Raw genomic sequence first — 21744 nt, 5'->3', positions numbered from 1 at the left:
TCTGGGAGGCCGAGGTGGTTGGATCACTTGAGGCCAGGCATTCGAGACCAGCCTGGCCAACATGCTGAAACCACATCTCTACTAAAAATACAAAAATTAGCCAGATGTGGTGGCGCATGCCTGTAGTCCCAGCTACTTGGGTGGCTGAGGCAGGAGAACTGCTTGCACCCAGGAGGTGGAGGTTGCAGTGAGCCAAGATTGTGCCACTGCACTCTAGCCTGGGCAACAGTGCAAGACTCCATCCCAAAAAAGAAAAAAAAAAAGAAATGCATAGTCTGAAATGCAAAGTCTGGCTGGGTAGGCAAGCTAGTGAGCTGGCGATAAATAAACTATAGCATGGACTCTAAATGCAATCATTAATTTAGGTCTTTAGCGGGAGGGAGAGGACTTTATCTGGGTCTTCCAAAATGAGGAAGGGGAGAGATTTTGGTAAGTAGAGCAGAATGAGGGCATTTCAGAAAAGGAAAACATTTGTCTACCTGCTGTAAGGGGACATGAAATGGTAGATGCCTGGGACAATATGGTCACCTGCCCAAAGAGCAGGGGAGTAATAAACCCAGCATGAGATACCATCATCTGAAGCAATTTGTGGCAGCATCTCTGCGGTTACCACATAATTACTTCACCAAGCTGTAATTTTCCATATTACTAATGGGGTTGCAAAGAATCTAGTGTTTCCTATTCAGTGAGGGCTGAAGTTGGGAAAAATAAGAAATCTTCTTGATTATTTTTCCCCTTTGGAAATTAGGGGACAAAACATGGATGATGTCATGGTTTTGGTGGATTCAGAAGAGGAAGAGGAGGAGGAGGAGGAGGAGGAGGATGAAGATGCTGCAGTAGAGGAACAGAAGGAAGCACATGAGAGAGAGGAGTTGCCAAAAGAAATACCTAAGCAGGACCACATTCACAGAGTGACCGCCTTGGTGAATGGGAACATAGAACAGATGGGAAATGGATTCCAGGATCTACAAGGTAAGCTCTTTTTCCTTAAACAAACAGAAAAAGGTGCGTTGGCTCACGCCTATAATCCCAGCACTTTGGGAGGCCAAGGTGGGAAGATCACTTAAGCCCAGAAGTTCAAGACTAGCCTGGGCAACATGGTGAGACTCTGTCTTTACAAAAATAAAAATAAAAAAAAAAAAAAAAGAAAGAAAAATTAGCCGGGCATGGTGGCGTGCACCTGTGTTCCCAGCTACTTGGGAGGCTAAGGATCGCTTGAGTGCAGGAGGTCCAGGCTGCAGTGAGCTGTGATCACACCACTGCACTCCAGTCTGGGCAGCAGTAGGAAATCTGTCTCAAAAAAAAAAAAAAAAAAGAAAGCCCACAAACCTCTGAACTGCTGCAGTGAGCTTCCCAGCAGGAAATCTCTAAGGGGTGAGTTTAGTTTTTTAAAAGGCTGGGGAAGATAGCTAAACTTTAGTCTAGAACCTGAGACTACTATCAACTACCAACATGAAAATCAAATGGACAAACACTTATCAAGGTCCTGGTCTAGGGTAGGCACAATATTGGCATTGTGGGAGAACAGAAAATAGAGACTGGTAGTGTCTGCATGCAGGGAGCTTTACAAGACCAGTTCAGGCCAGGTGTGGTGGCTCACGCCTATAATCCCAGCATTTTGGGAGGCTGAGGCAGGTGGATCATTTGAGGTCAGGAGTTTGAGACTAGCCTGGCCAATATGGCGAGACCCCCATCTCTACTAAAAATACAAAAATTAGCCGGGTGTGGTAGGTGCCTGTAATCCCAGCTACTTGGGAGACCGAGGCAGGAGGATCACTTGAACCCAGGAGACGGAGGCTGCAATGAGCCGAGATCGTGCCACTGCACTTCAGCCTGGGTGACAGAGTGAGACTCTGTCTCAAAAAAAAAAAGGCCAGTTTAGAGGAACAAACTAAAACCTGCAGGGGAAATGGAAACAGGAGCAAGATTGAACCAACACGTTGGGAGAGCAGTAGAGGAGCTGTTGCAGGAAGATATTTGATTAATTGCCTGATGGACAACACATTTAAAAATTATAGGCACGGTTGCTCATGCCTGTAATCCCAGCAGTTTGGGAGGCCAAAGTGGGCGGATCGCTGGAGCTCAGGAGTTCGAGACCAGCCTTGGGAACATGGCAAAACGTGTCTATACTAAGAATACAAAAAATTAGCTGGGTATGGTGGCATGTACCTGTAGCCCCAGCTACTTGGGAGGCTGAGGTGGGAGAATCACTTGAGCCTGGGAAGTTGAAGCTGCAGTGAGCTGAGATCGTGCCACTGCACCAAAATTTATAGGACCTCAGAGAAAGATAAGAGCCTGGAGAGGTGCGCCGGTCAGGGGAAGCTTTATGGAAGAGGTGGACATGAAGCAAGGCGTTAAGACGGCTGAGTTGGAATAAGCAGAAAGGAGAGAGGGCGTTTCAGGTGAGGGGAGGGGCGTGAGCTGAGGACATGAAGGGTGGCTGGTATCAAGCATGCCTAGAGGTTTTGAATGTAGAAAACAGGTGAAAAGGGGAAAACACACCCTGCCCCACCTTCTTCTCCATGAGATCCCATTCTGTGGCTCACCAGGAAAGGACTAGAAATCACTGAGATGATTGATGACTGACGGTGGAAATAGAATCACACTCTGATTACAAAGCATTGGGTTTATCTCCCCCTGTGCAGATGACAGCAGTGAGGAGCAAAGTGACATTGTTCAAGAAGAAGACAGGCCAGTCTGAAGAAAAGGATGGTCCATGGTTGTCTTGCTCCGAAAGCTTGGAAAGCTACATTGAAGATGAGCTCTTCATTCAGCTTTGACTCGACCTGCACCCCTGGCGGGGGCTTGCACTAACAACGTTTGGGTCTCAGCAAAAAGCAAAACCAAGCACACACATCTTTCCTTTCATGTATTGAAAAACATTGGTTTGATTTGCTCTAAGTTTTCCCAATGATGTTTAAAAGCTTTGAGAAGGAAAGCTGCTTTGGTGTCTGAGGTGCCACTTCTGCTGTGAATCCTGGCTTTATCCAGGTTGATCTACTGTGATAGATGCTGATTTAGAGGGAGCAGAGGTCAGGGAAGCACTGGGTCTTGGTGCCTTTTGCCACTTTTTTTTTTTTTTGGGACGGAGTCTCCTTCTATTGCCCAGGCTGGAGTGCAATGGCACAATCTTGGCTCACCACAACTTCTGCCTCCCGGGTTCAAGCGATTCTCCTGCCTCAGCCACGCCACCTTGCAAATATCAGCTCCTTGGAACAGGTGAAGTTCCAGGTACCGATGCCAATCAGAGGAAGGCAGTTTAGTTCAGGTTTTGGAGTTAGAAACACCTGAAGTTGAATCTGGGCTCTGTTGCTTCCTTCTTTCATGGGCTAGAGCACAACTCTTTACCTCTCTCGGCCTCAATTTCCTCACCTGTAAAATAGATGAGGAAATTGCTCACTTATTGTTGTCTCGTTCTGCAAGCTTGGAAAGCTACATTGAAGATGAGCTCTTCATTCAGCTTTGACTCGACCTGCACCCCTGGCGGGGGCTTGCACTAGCAACATTTGGGTCTCAGCAAAAAAACCAAGCACACACATCTTTCCTTCCATTTATTGAAAAACATCTTTGTAAGATCCATTCATTGAAAAACATAATCCATTAACTGAAAAATATCTTTGTAAGATCACCTGCTAAATATGAAAATCTGACTTGAATTTGTACTCTTTAATGTTGCGTATCTGCTCTAGTGGGCAGGACCTAGGGCTTAAAGGGGGACTTCCTTTCTCCAATTCTAAGAACTGGGACTCTAAAATGAGAAGCTGGTTGTCTGAAGTAACCCTGCAGGTGTGGTTGGGGAAGGTCTGTTTTCTTGGATGAAGGAACTAAACTAAGCATATCAGAGCACTGTCTTAACCAGTTTTATTTCCCTGGAGATAGAATTCTTTTAAAAAGGGTTAGGGAGCTGGTAATAGGAAGTGCCTTTCATTACAACTACATTTTGCAGAGCTTCATATTTATATACAAGCCTCCTAGGTGATACACTATTAGCTTGCAGACTTTCCTATGCTTCATTTCTCCTGTTGCTTTCAAAGAAGGCAGGAGACACGTTTAATAACGGAGTTATCTGGTGATAAGAATTGCTTGGGCAAACCAGCTCATCTGGACTGTTTCTCAGTCTTGGAAATGGGAAGAGGAAAACTTGTTTCCTTCCTGCTTCTTAAGGATATTCTGAGGGTACACTGATCAATAACACTAAATTTGGAATGAAAATACCATGTGATGAGTTTAGCCTGCTGATGCTTCCAGTAGATCCTTGTATAGTTTCAAGATTTAAGTTTTCTGATTTCATATAAATTTCTTAAAGTCGAGGACCTTATAAGGGTGCAATGGATGTTTGCTAAATATGAAAAACTGACTTGAATTTGCACTCTTAATGTTGCGTATCTGCTCTAGTGGGCAGGACCTAGGGCTTAAAGGGGAACTTCCTTTCTCCAATTCTAGGAACTGGGACTCTAAAATGAGAAGCTGGTTGTCTGAAGTAACCCTGCAGGTGTGGTTGGGGAAGGTCTGTTTTCTTGGTTGAAGGGATTAAACTGAACAAATCACTAGAAGTATGCCCTGTCCCCTGCTCAGAACATTGGGGAACTCAAGAGTGGGCTGCAATGTGCACCCCTCAGGAATAGCTGTGAATTGCAGTTCTAGTGGCTTGCTTTTTGTCTTTTGCTGCAAGGTACCCCACGTACTTAACCATTCTCAACAGTGTAAATCAGTGTCATTTTAGAATGAGATACTCAGCTTGCTTCTAAAGTCACTGAATTACTGAGTCTCTCCTTTAGAGTCTTCGGCAACCACATTCCAGAACTGAAGAGTCTACTACTACTCAGAGGCAACAAGATTAAAAAAAGAAAACACAAAAACTGTTGAGGTGAAAAAAAAAAAACCCTAGCTAGGAACACAGAGAATGTTTTGTAGGATCACTGGGATATTTTCCACAACTTCCTCTTCTCTAGCACACACATCTGTTGATAGGAAATATTTGAGGGTTTTTCCACTACCAAATGGGAGCTTCATGGTCCTGGTGTCAAACACTATAAACCTTTGACCAGCTGAGCTGTAACTGCCGTCACATATCTGAGTCCTGTGTGCACATTAATATCCTGGGTCAGGTAAAATCCAGGTCTTCAAGTTTTAAGGATTTTTTGAAGAATTCGGGCTTCTTTAAGACAATCCATGCCCAAATCCACAAGCTTGTTGACAGTGGATTACAGTTTGTGTGGCAAAGTCCAAGTTGTTACACTGTGCTTTAAAAAAAATCTTATCTGCATGTATTGTTAACTTAGAGACCATGACATCTATTTATCAGGACCAGGAAGATAAACACTTCAGGTCCATTGCAACGGACTTTTTTCTTGTTTTTCTCAAAACCTGGTGGACCCTGGGAAGGGGGCCTCCACAATTCTGTGGCTTTGATATTAGCCCCAATTCTCACAAGCACATACAAGCCCCATAATTGCCGCAGGAAAACACAAGATGGAAAATTGCAATAACCCATGCACTTAGAAAATCATCCTTACTAGGTAAAATGTATTATGATGCAATAAGTGCCAACTGATATTTCTCACGTTGGGACTGGCCAGGAACTGCTGCAAAGAAAAATAAGCAGCTCCTTCTCCATTATTTACATTTTAAGATGTGGTGGGGGGAGGTTGGGAGAAATTAGTTCTGAGGTTATCATATGCATTTTTTAAAAGATAATGGAATAAAGCTATTTTTAAGTAAGTTCTTTTGTGATCTTGATTGAGACCTGATTAGTAAATTGAAAGACTTGGAAAAACGAACTTGCCAAAAAAAAATTTTTTTACTAGCTTTTTAAAAATTGGTAACAATATTCTTCTCACCTCAGCCCCGCTTTTTTTTTTTTTTTTTCCTCCAGACGGAGCCTCGATCACCCAGGCTGGAGTGCAATGGCAAGATCTCAGCTCACTGCAACCTCCGCCTCCTGGGTTCAAGTGATTCTCCTGCCTCAGTCTCCCGAGTAGCCGGGTTTACAGGCGCCCGCCACCACACCCAGCTAATTTTTGTATTTTTAGTAGAGACTGGGTTTGGCCATATCGGCCAGGCTGGTCCCGAACTCCTGACCTCAGATGATCTGCCCGCCTTGGCCTCCCAAAGTGCTGGGATTACAGGCATGAGCCATCGCGCCCTGCGACCTTACCCTTTTATACTTTTCCATGACGTGTACATAAAAATGAGGCCTGTAAGACTCCAGGAATCGAAGGAATCTGGGAGACAAAAAATGGAGACTCAGAAAATTAGAGAAGAGAAAAATGGGAGGGGGGAGGCAGGACAATAAAACGGGGGTCCTCAGGAGGCAGGAAATCAGCGATTAAATGGGAGCAGAGGTGGAGGAGGCCGACACTGGTGCCAGAGATAAAAGTGGAGTCCCAGAAAAAGGGGTGCGCTGGGCCGTTTTTAAAATTGGGAAACATAAAAAATACCCAGTGGAAAATGAAGAGAGAGAACGGGGCATGCTAAAGTTAACACGGGCGGCGAGAAAGGGACAGGTAGCCAGCGGAAAAGGGGGAGACTGAGAAACCGGCAGGTTTAAAAAAAAGAAAAAAAAAACCGGCCAAACGGGGTGAACAGAAGTGTAACCCAGGAGGCCAAACGGGACACAGGAAGGACGTACCCAGGGCTCATAAACCAGGGGCCTGGGTTAAAAAAAACCAAAACATTAAAACGGAGAGACCATGGTGAAAAAGAACACGGGAACTTCAGTTACCGTAGAAAACATAGGTTGCGTTAGAAAGCAAAGAAATTTAAAATGGAACCACTGCGATCCGGAGCTTTGGGACCAGTGACCGGGAAATGGAGAGGGCACTTGGAAGGAAGTGAAGAAAGGCGGGGAGAAAGGAATGAGAGGCGGGAGAGTGACTTGAATGAAGCTGACACCAAGAACCACGGGAAGAGCTTGGGCCCAGAGCAGGAAAGAGAAACGCTCGAGTTGGGGGTAAGGGGAGGCATTTTGGGGACAATGAGCTGAGCTCAGTAAGAAATCCCCAAGCCACTGATACTACTGGGGACCGGACAACTAAGAAATGGGGTCTTTCAGGCATGAAAAGCCTCCATGATGACTCCTGCCCTGGCCCTGGAATGTTAAAAAGGGGGCGTCTGACCCAAGCGAGCCATTTCTTGAGGCTATGCAGGTAGACAGGGAGAGCAGGTTTCTCAGGGGTACGGGGACAGGCGAGGCGGTCGCAGTAGGCAGTTAAGGGGACAGTCTTCTTCCGAATCGCTCCTGCCCCGTTTTTTATCTCGTTCCCACCCCCACTCCGGTTTTCACCCTGCCCTCCTCTCCCCACCGCCCCGTTTTCTCCTCACTTCCCTCTCCCATTACCGGAGCCATTGAGTAGCCCCCCCTTGTTTTACGCTAGCCTTGACCCTCGCCGCACCCCCCAATTCTTACGTCCTCCCCAACCCCCAGCACCCGGTTATTACACCTTCCTTCCACCCCCTCCCCATTTTCCCCTAAGCCCAGCTCTCCCCCAGGTTTCTTCTCGGCCAGTGTTCCCTCCACCCTATTTCTCCCGCCCCCATTTTTACCCGTTTCCCCCTCATCGGGCTTCGCAAGGCTCCATTATCACCTGCCCCTCCCCTCGACTTCGCTTCAGCCCCTTTGGTTCCCCTTCCCCCCACAGCCCTCAGTCCCCCTCTCTCCGTTTTCCCCGGATCGCCACTTCCCCCGCTTGGTTTTTCCCTCAGCCCGGCTCTACCCACTCTCCAACACCCCCTTTTCCCCTGAGCCCGGCTTCCCCTACTCCGGTTTCTATCGCTCCCCTTTTCCCGGTTTCCCTCAGCTCTGTTCACCTCCCTCCCTTCCCCGTTTTTATCCGGCGCTGGTTCCCCTCAGGACCCCGCACAACCCCTGGGTTTTATCCCGTTCGCGCCCCACCCCGTTTCCGCTCAGCTCCCCCCACCCCTGCCCCATTTTTATCTGGTTCGCGCGTCTTCCCCGCCCCCGTTTCCCCTCAGCAACCCCTCGGCTTTTATCCCGTCAGCGTACCGCCTCCCCCGATTTTCCGTCTTTTCCCACAGCTGCCCCCCCTCCCGTTTTTATCCCGTCCGCACCCTCCCTCCGTTTCCCCTGCGCCCCGCCCCCGCGCGTCTCCGCCCGCGCCCACCGCCATGTGACGGGAAGCAGCTGATGGCCTCTCCGGGCGGCGGCGGCGGCCGGGCCGGGGCGGGCGGCGCGGGGGCGGCATGAGGGCCCGCGGCCCGGGGGGCTGAGGCGCCCGCCGCCTGCCGCGGGGGCCGCGCGCGTCCTCCATGGAGGCCGGAGGTGAGTGGGGCCGGGCGCGCCCGTTCCCGCCCGGCGGGGCCCTGGCCCGTTCTCCCCGGGGAGGGGGGAGGCGACCCCGGGGCGGGCTCGGCGGGGCGGGGCGGGGGCTGGGCGCGGCGGGGGCGTCCGGCCTGGGAAGTCCGCCCGGGGCCGGCGGGGGTGCGCGCCCGGCGACCAGCTTTGTTTCACTTTCGTTGTCAGTGGCCGCCACCCTGACTCCCGCCGGCGACAGGATCGGGAAGATCGGGCTTCTGCGGGAGGAGATCCCCCGACCGAGACAGAGGGGACTCCCGGGTGGGACTCGGTGCGGGGGGCACCAAGCCCTAAAACGGAGATCCCCAAGGGGGTGGGTGCCCCTGGGTACCCAGGTGCCAGGGGACGCACTCGCATGTCTGGATGGGAGTCACCTCTGCCCCTCACAAGCTGTGTGATCGTGACAGTGGACGAGCCACTGAACCACCGCCACCCACATCTCAGTTTTGATCTGCAAAATGGGATAATTCTAGTACCTGCCTCGGAGGGTGGTTGGGACCCGGTAAAAATGGGGTCTGGGGTCTGGGTTCCCTATTGAAACAATCTATTCCCAGCCTCTCCCACTGGAGATTAATTCAGTGGAGGTGGGGCGGGACTGGAGATGCTGATCCCTGGTGACATGTATGATCAGGCAAATTTAGGATACACTGATGGGTGGGGACCTTGCCTCTATTCTTGTTAACTGCCGTCCCCATCAGAAGACAGCGTGGAAGTCAGAGGATATTGGATATACCTCAAGCCAGCCCAGATGAACATAAAATCTCAGTGGGAAAGGTGTGTCTCTTATGCAAGGGGAAAAAAACCCCAAGACGCATGCACGCCTTGGCCCTCTCCTCTCCAACGACCTTCCCTCGGAACCCCACCTGTGTAGAAACTTGGGATAGATTTAGAATTGATTCCGGGAGTCCCAGCTCTTGAAGGACCCGAGTTTAAATGTAATTTCCTTAGGAGAAATTTTCAGAACAGGGTCAAGGCCTAGGGCTCAGAATTTGTTCTAGAACTTCATTGTAATCTTGCAGCCAAGTTCAAGCTTCATCCTGGTCTGGAGGATTCTGATTGCTGATGGCTTGTTATTGTGGGTGGGAAGGTTGAAATCTGGGTATTCCCTGGGGTGGTGTTACTTTTTAATTTAGGAAATGACATTTCTTTGTTTGCTGAAGTCAGGCATTGAGTTAAAGGCAGCTCTCTCCCCTTCCCATCTAGATAAGGGCTTTCTTTTCAGTGAGTGTTACCCGTAGAATTCTTTTTAAAAGGGCCCCTACTGTTTGTGTAGATCCTATGTGAATCTTTTTATAGCTTCCGTTTCATTTCCATTGCCTCCTTACAGTTCAATCTGAAAGCAATCTGTAGCTAGCCTGCCTTTTTAACAGAAATCTGTTTCCAGTTCTGGGGTTTTCCTAAAGATTGACAACTTCGTTTTGAGGGTGTGGGCAGGGTTGTTGAGAGCTGCCAAGTTACTGTACAAAAAAGGCCAGAGTTTTAACTTATTTTCAAATGGAATAAAGCCCATTGTAAAGGAAATACAATGGGCAACAGTTGAAATCTTCAGAGCAATGGTTAGACTTCACTTATTCATTCAACAAATATTTGTTGAGTGTCTACTATGTGCCAGGCACCCTCTAGGCCAGCCCCGACCAACAGAAGTCTAATCTGAGCCACGTATGTAATTTAAAATGTTCAAGTAGCCACATTAAAAAAAAGAAAAAAGAACTAGGTGACAATTTAAAAACTCTTTCAATCCAGCATGTCTAAAATATTACTGCTACATGTAATCAAATAAATTGTAATGTTTTAGATTTTTTTTTGTGCTAAGTGTTCAAAGTGTGTTGTGTATTTTATACTTACAGCCCATCTGAATTCTGACTTGCCACATTTCAAGTGGTTGGTAACCACATGTGATTTCCCTATTAGACAGTGTAGCCCAATAGCAGTGAACCGGCAAGTTTGGGTGGGTTGAGAAAGAGACAGACAATAAATACGTAAAAATGACAGGCAATCAAGAAAATATCAACCAAACGCGCTGGGGTGGCTCACGCCTGTAATCCCAGCACTTTGGGAGGCTGAGGCGGGCAGATCATTTGAGGTCAGGAGTTCGAGACCAGCCTCACCAACATAATGAAACCCCGTCTCTACTAAAAATACAAAATTAACCGGGCGTGGTGGTGCATGCCTGTAATCCCAGCTACTCAGGAGGCTGAGGCAGGAGAATCGCTTGAACTGGAGAGGCGGAGGTTGCAGTGAACCAAGATCTCGCCATTGCACTCCAGCCTGGGTGACAAGAGTGAAACTCCATTTCAAAGAAAAAAAAAAAAAAAAAAAGAAAATATCTAAGTGATGGTTATAAAGAAAATCAAATGGTTAAAGGAAAGTGAATGGTGCCAGGTGCAGTGACCCAGCAGTTTGGGAGGCCAACTTGGGTAGATCACTTGAGCTCAGGAGTTTGAGACCAGTCTAGGCAGCATAGAGAAACCCCATCTCTACAAAAAATACAGAACTATAGGCATGTACATGGTACAATGCGCCTGTAGTCCCAGCTACTGGGGAGGCTGAGATGGGAGGATCATCTGAGCCTGGGGAGGTCGAGGTTGCTTGCAGTGAGCCATGATGGTGCTACTGCATTCAAGCCTGGGCGACAGAGCAAGACCCTCTCTCAAAAAAATAAAATAAAAAAGGAAAGTCAATGGTCACTTTAGATAGTGAGGCCAGGATGGTCTCTGAGAAGGTGACATGAGGACCAATCCCTGAATGATAAGATGGAGCAACTGAGGAAAGCTTTTGAGGCCAGTGGAATATCTAATGTACATGTCCTGATACAGGAAAAATCACCTAGCTTCCTGCTGGCTGGGGTCATAGCTTTCATCTCTGTGTTAAGGCTAACTGCTTTGCCTAGAAGAGGCTTATAATATATACCTTTCCATTCAGCCTGATTGTCCAAACACATCCCATTGTTTTATTAGAAAAACCCTGATCCAGGGCCAGGTGCAATGGCTCATGCCTGCAGGAGGATCACTTGAGCTCAGGAGATCAAAACCAGCTTGGTCAACATAGCCACACCCCCATCTCTACTAAAAATTTAAATTAAAAAAAAGAATTAGCTGAGCGTGGTGGTACGCCCCTGTAGCCCCAGATACACAGGAGGCTGAGGCGGGAGGGTCACTTGATCCTGGGTGGGAGGTTGAGGCTGCAGTGAGCTGTGATTCAGCCACTGCACCCCAGCCTGGGTCTCAAAAAAAAAAAACAACCCAAATATATATATGAATATGATATACTTGAAATTTGCTAAGAGTAGATTTTAAGTGTTCTCACCACACAAAAATAAGTATGTGAGGTAATGTATATATGGTAATGAGCTTGACTGAGCCATTCCACAATGTATACATATATCAAAACATGTTATATGCCATAATATATACAATTTTTATTTATCAGTTTAAAAAAGAAAAGGCTGGACGCGGTGACTCACGCCTGCAATCCCAGCACTTTGGGAGGCCGAGGTGGGCAGATCACCGGAGGTCAGGAGTTCGAGACCAGCCTGGCCAAAATGGTGAAACCCAATCTCTACTAAAAATACAAAAATTAGCCAGGCGTGGTGGCGCATGCCTGTAATCCCAGCTTCTCAGGAGGCTGAGGCAGGAGAATCACTTGAACTCAGGAGGCGGAGGTTGCAGTGAGCCGAGATCGTGCCACTGCACTCCAGCCTGGGCAGCAGAGTGAGACTCTGTCTCAAAAAAAAAAAAAAAAGGAGAAAACAAAGAAACCCTGATTCATAGGCCTTTTCACCAAGAAGGGTCTGCAAGTACCATACCAGTTGAAGCTAGATACCCCACCCCCAGCTCTGTTTTTGTTTGTTTGTTTTGTTTTTAAGTTCTACACTAATTAGGGCTTTCTCTCCGTGTAGCCAAGTTTAGTTTGGGCCCAGACTCCAAGAGACAGGAGTCACTGGGTTTGTTCTTCTTTTAGCTCCTGGATTCCTGAACCTGAAATAGCAAGAGATTAAATCCCTAAATCACAGAAATAGAGTGTGAATTCTGAGTAAGGCTTGTGTTTAAGAAGCATTTCATGTGAAATGTTTGGCATAAGCATCATCAGAGTTTAAGGGGCTTTATTTATTTTTTATTTTTGGGGGACAGAGTCTTGCTCTGTCACCCAGGCTGGAGTGCAGTGGCGCAATCTTGGCCCACTGCAACCTGCACCTCCCGGGTTCAAGTGATTCTCCTGCCTCAGCCTCCCGAGTAGCCGCGACTACAGGCGCCCACCACCATGCCCAGCTAATTTTTGTATTTTAAGTAGAGACGGGGTTTCACCATGTTGGCCAGGCTGGTCTTGAACTCCTGGCCTCAAGTGACCTGCCTGCCTCCGCCTCCCAAAGTGTTGGGATTACAAGCATGAGCTACCATGCCTGACCAGCTTTATGTTACTTTTTTGTTTAAAGAGTTATACCATATGTATTTATTAGACAAATATTTACTCACTGCCTGCCCTCCACCAGGAACTCTGCCAGCTCTGGGGATAAATATACAAAGTTCCTGCTCCCTGGAGTTGATGTCCTAGTGGAGGGGAGACAGATGGCGATCAAATGGTGATAGGGCTGTAAAGAAAATAAAGTGAGGGGTTGTGAAGGAGATTGACTAGGGGTCAGAAGAGCTCTCTAAGCAGTTGTCATTTGAGCCAGACCTGAATAAGAGTAGATGCCAGCCGAGGAGAGGCATTCCAGGTGAAGGGAATGGTTGGTGCAAAGGCCTAGGGTCAGAACTAATTGAGCATTGGCAGAGGGTAGAGAGAAGGGCAATGTGTTGGAGCCAGGGCAGGGAGAGAAGTACAAGCCCAGGGGAGTTCAGATTATGCTGGATTTTGAGGGCAGGGTGAGGAGCTAGAGTTTTATTCTAACAGTGTTTGAAACTGACCACTCTGGAGGCAAGGAGAACCGATGGTGCGGGGCTAGAGGGGAAGCAGGGAGAGCAGCTGGAAGGTTGCCTACTGGGCCAGGCGGGAGATGATGCTGCATAGATGAGAGTAGAGATGGAGAGGGGTTAGATTTGGCAAGTCTTTTGGAAACAGACTTGATAGAACTTGCTAATGGATTTGGTTTGGGAGATTAAAAAAAAAAAAAAAGACCAGGCATGGTGGTTTACACCTGTAATCCCAGCACTTTGGGAGGCCGAGGTGGGTGGATTGCTTCAGTCCAGGAGTTTGAGACCAGCCTGGCCAAGATAGCAAAAACTTGTCTCTACTAAAAATACAAAAATTAGCTGGGTGTGGTGGTGCATGCCTGTAATCCCAGCTTCTTGGGAGGCTGTGGCATAAGAATTGCTTGAACCCAGGAGGCCGAGGTTGCAGTGAGCCGAGATCGTGCCATTGCAGTCCAGCCTGGGTGACAGCGAGACTCCATCTCAAAAAAAAAAAAAAAAAAAGGATAATGTAGAGGAAGTGAACCAATTGTGAATGTTATCAGGATGGAAAAAAAAAGAAATTTTCATCCTGATCATTTGATCTGGAACTCCTGGTCTCAAGCAATTCCTCCACCTCTGCCTCCCAGAGCACTGGGATTACAGGCGTGAGCCACTACCCCAGGCCATCCAGGTCATTTGAAAATGTTTCTCTAGATCAGTCAATGTCATTTAGTACTTGACTGCATCTGGGTTTCTCAGCCTTGGCATTGTTGACATTTTGGGCCAGATGATTCTTTGCTGGGGGCTGTCCTGTGCGCTGTAGGGTGTTGAGCAGCATCCCTGGCCTCCACCCACTAGATGGCAGTAGTAGCAACTCCAGTTGTGACAACCAAAAATGTTATTGCCAAATGTCCTCAAGGGGCAAACTAGCCCCCAGTTGAGAACCCTGAGTCTATACAAATAGCTATACACATGTGACTGTATAAATGAAACTATCACACATACAAACGTATAGATTTCTAGGAGGATTTACCTGGGTCTATACAAATAGCTATTTACTCAGACCATATATATATAAATATATTTTTTTCTTTCTTTCTTTTTTCTTTTTTTTTTTTTAAAGAGATGGAGTCTTACTACGTTGACCAGGCTGGTCTTGAACTCCTGGCCTCAAGTGATCATCCCATCTCGGCCTACCGAAGTGCTAGGATTATAGGCATGAGCCACCGTGCCTGGCCAGACCTAATACATTAAAACCCAAATTTATACATAGAACCTCTGAGAACGAATATTCTCTTTACAAAGGCTTGATATGATTTATTAACATTCTATTTAAAGACAGAAGCTTCAGGAACACACACCTATTTTATATAACAAGATATACCTATGTTATTATTTTCCTATAAATGCATATAGTAGAACTTTTTTTTTTTTTTTTTTGAGACGGAGTTTCACTCTTGTTGCCCGGGCTGGAGTGCAATTACACCATCTCGGCTCACCGCAACCTCTGCCTTCCGCCTCCCAGGTTCAAGCAATTCTGCCTCAGCCCCCTGAGTAGCTGGGATTACAGGCATGCGCCACCACGCCCGGCTTATTTTGTATTTTTAGTAGAGACGGGGTTTCTCCATGTTGGTCAGGCTGGTCTCGAACTCCCGACCTCAGGTGATCTGCCCGCCTTGGCCTCCCAAAGTGCTGGGATTACAGGCATGAGCCAATTTTTTTTTTTGAGACAGGATCTCGCTCTGTCACCCAGGCTGGAGTGCAGTGGCGTGATCTCGGCTCACTGTAACCTCCGCCTCCTGGGATCAAGTGCTTCTCCTGCCTCAGCTTCCCGAGTAGCTGGGACTACAGGTGCCTGCCACCATGTCTGGCTAATTTTTTTTTTTTTTTTGTATTTTAGTAGAGACATGGTTTCACCATGTTTGCCAGGCTGGTCTTAAACTCCTGTCCTCAGGTGATCTGCCTGCCTTGGCCTCCCAAAGTGCTGGGATTACAGATGTGAGCCACTGCACCTGGCAAAAATATTTTATAAATATACACATATGCGTCTCTACCATCTGTTTTATTGAATCCAAGATACCATGGATTGTATTATCATCATGTATAACTGAGAAAAAAATACTACCTATTTAACTATGAAAAGTCATTGATTATAAGATACATCCTGATTTCAGCGAGGTCAAAATGTAAGATGTATAAAGATGTGTCTTAAAATATATGAAATATGGGTTTTAAAAATGAGTATCTATCCGGTAACAGCCAGGGTCAAAGTCTTCCACATTCCACATTCCTTGTGTGGAATGTACACATCAGGAAGTGACCTCATTCAGGATGGAAGCCAGTTTTTATATTAGTAAGTATCACAGTCATAATGGTCAAAAAATTCATTCTGAAGGCCTTTAACTTATAAGCTTCATCAGCCATTGAGAATCTTCCATCGGAGTAGAGAACTGAACTAGGAACTGTGGGTCAGTCAATGAAGAAGCTCCAATCTGGTGCCTATTCTTTCACAAGATGGTGTGCTAGGTCCTGGGAGAAACAAAGACGAAATGAGCTGGGTGTTGGAACAAGGTGCTTAGACACTGATGAGGAGGGAGGGGGGCAGAGAGAAATTGGTTACATAAGAGAGAATGAAATAAACAAGGTGCGACTTATTTTCGTTTTGATAGTGTGAGATCAGGGTACGCTTCTTAGTTGTGAATCTAGGTGGGATTATTACTTTTTTCTTTCTTTTTTGTTACTTTGAGAAGCTAGGGATTCTCATAAGCAAAAAATGGGTCCAGGTGTGAACGTAAATAAGCCCCTTGCATGTCAAGGAGATTTTGTGGCCAGAGTGTGGCCTGCAGGGAGGGGACAAGGGAAGGAGGCTGGACCAATGGGCTGGGGCAGATGGCATGTGGTGAAAGTCCTGGGCTCAGTTGCCTTTATGATGTAGGCAGGCGGGAGCTTTCGAATGTATTTGAAAGAAATGATGTGATGGTATGAGTATTTCAGCTTTAGCAGCATCTCAAGGGGTAGGAAGACTGAACAGGAGACTGTAGCAAAAGATCTGGGTGAGATGAGATGAAGGTTTAACCCCGGACAGAGGACGTGGAAGCAGGAGAGATGGGGAGATGGAATCCATACTTCTGAGTGTGAGGAAGCAGGGCAAGGGCTGAATGTTTTTAGCCTTGATGATGGGGAGGATGCAGGCGAGTGAGAGGGAGCCTTTGAGTTTCACATATTCCTTCTTTGACAGCAGCAGGTTCTTTTGAAGAAACCTGAAATGCATTGGAAGGCCTTGCTATTTTGGCCTCATAGTCAGCACCATCTAGCATATTCCTGGTCTGGCTGTCTCTCCACTTTCCTCCCCTTCAAGTATTCATAGGAAAATGAGGCCTCCATTCACTGGGTTCACAGGCACAAAGGTTACTCTGAGTCATGGTTAACCAGCAGTGAGGAGTGCCAGGATTGAGTAACCATGGTGGAATGTGGCCTGTGGCTGCTGTTATTGCCCTGGGTCATTTAAGTGACAACTCCCTCTGGGAATGGATAGTGTCACTGTTTGCCACAGGGAGACAGTGGCTTTCCTGTGTCTGGGTGGTCAGGGAGCAAGGGGGTGTGTGTTTGAAGCATGTTGTCTCCTGCCCCAGAGGAACCGCTGCTGCTGGCCGAACTCAAGCCTGGGCGCCCCCACCAGTTTGATTGGAAGTCCAGCTGTGAAACCTGGAGCGTCGCCTTCTCCCCAGATGGCTCCTGGTTCGCTTGGTCTCAAGGACACTGCATCGTCAAACTGATCCCCTGGCCGCTGGAGGAGCAGTTGTAAGTATTCTCGTACTGGGGCCCCATCCGGCACATTTCCAAACACTCCTTGTTCTTTTGCCATCTCTGTGCCCAAGAACCAGAGAGAGGGAAGATGGCTCATGGTTCAGGAATTGATCATGGGGGTTTCTAGAGCCCCAGGTTCTGTATATGTGAAAGTCAATTCTGTCAAAATTATGTTAGCCCCAAGTTGGCTTTTTTTCCCGTAGCTTTATTGAGATGTAATTTGTATACCACACAGTTTGTCCATTTAAAGTATACAATACAATGGCTTTTAGTCTATCCACAGAGTTGTGCATCCATCACCATCATCAATTTTACTTTATTTATTTATTTTTTGAGAGAGTCTCCCTCTGTCTCCTAGGCTGGAGTGCAGTGGCGCAATCTTGGCTCACTACAACCTCTGCCTCCTGGGTTCAAGCGATTCTCCTGCCTCAGCCTCCTGAGTAGCTGGGATTACAGGCACACACCACCACGCCTGGCTAATTTTTGTGTTATTAGTAGAGACGAGGTTTCACCATGTTGGCCAGGCTGGTCTCGAACTCCTGACCTCAAGTGATTCATCCACCTCGGCCTCCCGAAGTGCTGGGATTACACATTTCTCCCATGAGCCACTGTGCCTGGCACATAATCAATTTTAGAATATCTTTATTTCCTCAAAAAGAAAGCCTGTACCCCTTAGCTTAGATCCCCCAAACCCCCTGCACTCTCCAGGCAACCACTAATCTACTTTGTCTCTCTAGATCGGCCTATTCTAGACATTTCCTATTAATGGAGTCATACAACACGTAGCCTTTTTTGACTAGCTTCTTTCATTTTACATAATGTTTTCACAATTCATCCGTGTTCTAGCATATACTAGTATTTCATTTCCTTTTATTGCATCATATGGAGATGCCAAATTTTGTTCATACATTTATCAGTTGATGGACATTGAGTTGTTTTCATGTTTTGGTTATTACAAATAATGCTGCTATGAACATTTATAGAAAACTTGTGTTTTCTAAGTTTAACTATTTGAGGAGGTGTCAGACTGTTTTCCAGAGTGGCTGCACCATTTTACTTTCCCACCAGCAATGGATTCAGGTTCCAAATTCTCTACATCCAACCCTTGTTATTGTCTGTCTTTTTTTATTATCCTAGCAGGTAGCCATCCTAGTGGTATGAAGTGGCGTTTCATAGTGGTTTCGATTTGCATTTCCTTGATGGCTATGGATGTCAAGCATCTTTTCTTTCTTTCTTTCTTTTTTTTTTTTTTTTTTTTTTGAAACAGAGTCTCACTGTGTTGTTCAGGCTGGAGTACAGTGGCATGATCTCAGCTTATTGTAATCTCCACCTCCTGGGTTCAAGCAATTCTTCTGCCTCAGCCTCCCAAGCAGCTGGGCAACAGGCACACACCACCACACCTAGATAATTTTTGTATGTTTAGTAGAGACGAGATTTCACTATGTTGGCCAGGCTGGTCTCGAACTCCTGACCTCAGGTGATCCACTCACCTTGGCCTCCCAAAGTGTTGGGATTACAGGTATGAGCCACTGCACCTGGCCGAGCATCTTTTCAGGTGCTTACTGGTCCTTTGTATATGTTCTTTGGATAAATGTCTACTCAGAGCCTTTGCTCGTTTTTAAGTTTGTCTTTTTATTATCAACTAAGTTTATTTTATTCATTTGTTTCTTTTGAGAGAGAGAGAGGGTCTTGCTCTGTTGTCCAGGCTTGAGTGCAGTAGCTCAGTCACGGCTTACTGCAGCCTCAATCTGCTGGGCTCAAGCTATCCTCCTGCCCTAGCCTCCCAAGTACCTGGTACTACAGGCGTGCCACCATGCCCAGCCAACTTTTAAATTTTTTGTAGAGACAGGGTCTCGCCTAGGCTGGTCTTGAACTCCTGGCCTCAAGCAATCCTCCCGCCTCAGCCTCCCAAGTAGCTGGGATTACAGGTGTGAGCCATGGTGCTTGGCCAAGTTTAGTTTCTGATACCAGTTTTTCTTTCTTTGGTATGGACAAGCCCCTGTGTCAGAATGCCGTGAGCTCCCATTCAGATGGCCCAGCATCTGTATGTTTCCATTTGTCCCAGGGCAACTCTATGTCTGTATTTATTCATTCAGCCAGCCTTGGTTGCATAGTTTCTTTCTTTTTCTTTTGAGATGGAGTCTCACTGTGTCGCCTGGGCTGGAGTGCAGTGGTGCGATCTCGGCTCACTGCAACCTCCGCCTCCCTCCTGCCTCAGCCTCCTGAGTAGCTGGGATTACAGGCGTGCACCACCACCCCTAGCTAATTTTTTTGTATTTTTAGTAGAGATGGGGTTTTATTATGTTGGCCAGCCTTGGTTGCATAGTTTCTTTGTGTAACACTGAGTTAGGAACTGAGAGTCCTGAGATAAATCAGACATGGCCCTTGCCCTTGAGGCTCTCATTTATTTTGCTTTAAGCGTTTTTTATAAATAACATTAGATTTAAGGTTTTTATAAGTTGGATATGAAACTTGCCTTGATAAGAGGGAATGTTGACAGGAGTTTGTTGAGATGGGTACTCTGCATGCTGCTAGAGTTGAGGGGGATAAATTTGTGCAATTTCTGGAAGGAAGCCTGGCAAAATGCATCAAGGACCTGAAAAATGTTCTTCTGGGCCGGGCACGGTAGCCGATACCTGTAATCCCGGCCTTTTGGGAGGCCGAGGCAGGCGGATCACTTGAGGTCAGGAGTTTGAGACTAGTCTGGCCAACATGGTGAAACCCTGTCTCTATTAAAAATACAAAAAGTTAAGCGTGGTGGTGTGTGCCTGTAATCCCAGCTACTCAGGAGGCTGAGGCAGGAGAATCGCGTGAACCTGGGAGGCGGAGATTGCAGTGAGCTGAGATCGCGCCACTGCACTCCAGCCTGGGTAACAGAGCAAGACTCCATCTCAAAAAAAAAAAAAAAAATCTCAGAAATGGTGTCATCTATTTATATACACTGATCTTCATCATGAAATTAGTTGTATATTAAGAAAATTGGAAACAGTTTGAAATCCAGGGATGAGAGGATGGTTACGAAAATTTTACCATTTCCATATGATATTTTTGCAGCCATCAAATTTTGTTATGTGTTTTTAATCAGAGTTTTCGGTTCCTTCTGTGGTCAGTTTGATGATAATGCCAAGGTCATACATTGTTTACTAATTCCTCACCTGAAATACAAGGGATGCACCTTCATTTCTAGACTTGACATATAAGTAAATCTACTATATGAATTTATAATCTGCTTTTTTTAAAAAGCACAACATGGAAGATCTGTCAGTTTCCTGAAAATCACTCTTGTTTTCAAATTTGTATAGATAAATATGTCTTTTTTCTGTCACATGACCTAGAGCTGCTCCCGGGTAGAAGGAAGGGCCTGGGCTTGTATCTCCCTAAGGGCACTGTGGGTGGCTCAGGGTCTAGCGTGGAGCATGTGTTAGTTGGGGAAAGGTCCTTTACTTTAATTACTGGTATCAGTAAATGAAAATAGTAACAACTTTTTTTTTTTCTGAATCCTATTTCTGAACAAAACATAAATTTGTATAGATAAATATATCTTTTCACTATTAACTAAGGAAAATGGAAAAAGGTATTTGAGTATTAACCATTTTTTCATATTTATTATTTAACATAATGAGCGAAGTGTTATTGTTTCATATGTTAAGTGAGAAGTTACTGGTTTTGGAGAAAAATCACATTTTTTTTTTTTTTGAGAGAGTCTTGCTCTGTCATCCAGGCCAGAGTGTAGTGGCGCATCTCGGCTTACCACAGCCTCCGCCTTCTGGATTCAGGTGGTTCTCCTGCCTCAACCTCCTGAGTAACTGGGATTACAGGCGTGTGCCACCACACTCAGCTAATTTTTTTGTATTTTTAGAAGAGACAAGTTTTCACCATGTTGCCCAGGCTGGTCTTGAACTCCTGGCCTCAAGGGATCCACCTGCCTTGGCTTCCCAAAGTGCTGGGATTACAGGCGTGAGCCATTGTACCTGGCAAAATCACACATTTTGAAGAACAGTATTCTGAGGAAATATTTGCAGTATGAGGCTTATTGAAAAAAAACAGGCTATATGGCCGGGTGCGGTGGCTCACGCCTATAATCCCAGCACTTTGGGAGGCAGAAGTGGGAGGATCACTTGAGGCTAGGAGTTCTAGATCAGCATGGGCAACATAACAAGACCCGGTTTCTACAAAAAAATTTTAAAAATTAGCCCGGCGTGGTGGCACGTGCATGTGGTCCTAGCTACTCAGGAGGCTGAGATGGGAGGATCCCCTGCACCCAGGAATTAGAGGCTGCAGTGAGCACCGATCATACCAGGCCACTCCAGCCTGGGCAACAGTGAGACGCTATCTCTTAAAATAACAAAAAAAAGCATGTATGCAGTATGGTTTTGTAAAACCATGTATGCAGTATGATATCAGATTTGTTTTTAAAAGACATTTGTGTATATACACAAAAATTTATAGTGAGATGTTTAGAATGGTGGTGTTAGGATTATAGGTAATTTTTACTTTGTCTCATTTTCACATTTCTCCCATGTTTCGCTACTATTTTTATTTATTATTTTTAAAATTTAAAATAATCGGGCTTTTTGAGGGGCAGAGAAAAGCTCTTGCTCTGTCACCCAGGCTGGAGTACAGTGGCATGCTCATAGCTCACTGCAGCCTTGAACTCCTTGCCTCAAGTGATCCTCCCACCTCAGCTTCCTAAAGGCATAGCCACCACACCCTGCCAACAACAGCTATTTTAAA

At 46.3% G+C, this 21744-nt stretch overlaps 2 protein-coding genes across 8 annotated transcripts in view; both read left to right on the top strand.

Annotated features, from left to right (window-relative positions):
• The window catches only part of VSIG10 (V-set and immunoglobulin domain containing 10), a 38275-nt gene extending 31645 nt beyond the window's left edge, over nt 1-6630 (top strand). For 2 of the 4 annotated variants that reach the window (XM_054527678.1, XM_054527676.1), the window contains 2 exons: nt 749-972; nt 2274-2406. In XM_054527678.1, the coding sequence (XP_054383653.1) occupies nt 749-972; nt 2274-2377 (328 nt within the window). In that variant the 3' untranslated portion in view covers nt 2378-2406. Of the gene's footprint in view, nt 1-748; nt 973-2273; nt 2407-2645; nt 4905-5875 lie in introns of those variants that run through there. The other 2 variants (XM_054527677.1, XM_002823836.5) reach the window with 2 other exon arrangements.
• A 271-nt stretch (nt 6631-6901) lies between these two features.
• WSB2 (WD repeat and SOCS box containing 2) overlaps nt 6902-21744 on the top strand; it is a 29490-nt gene continuing 14647 nt past the window's right edge. The window contains exons 1-2 of one of the 4 annotated variants that reach the window (XM_063712265.1): nt 6902-6952; nt 16836-17004. Coding sequence is in view for 2 of the 4 variants with exons in the window: in XM_054527679.2 (XP_054383654.1) it covers nt 15753-15774; nt 16836-17004 (191 nt within the window). In the remaining 2 variants the exon portion in view is untranslated. Of the gene's footprint in view, nt 6953-8165; nt 8282-9069; nt 9089-15542; nt 15775-16835; nt 17005-21744 lie in introns of those variants that run through there. The other 3 variants (XM_002823834.6, XM_054527680.1, XM_054527679.2) reach the window with 3 other exon arrangements.

Source organism: Pongo abelii, chromosome 10, assembly GCF_028885655.2.
Source record: "Pongo abelii isolate AG06213 chromosome 10, NHGRI_mPonAbe1-v2.0_pri, whole genome shotgun sequence".
In the NCBI taxonomy this organism is placed as follows: Eukaryota; Metazoa; Chordata; class Mammalia; order Primates; family Hominidae; genus Pongo; species Pongo abelii.
Note: the sequence above shows the minus strand (reverse complement) of the source record. Positions and strands in the feature narration are given on the sequence as shown.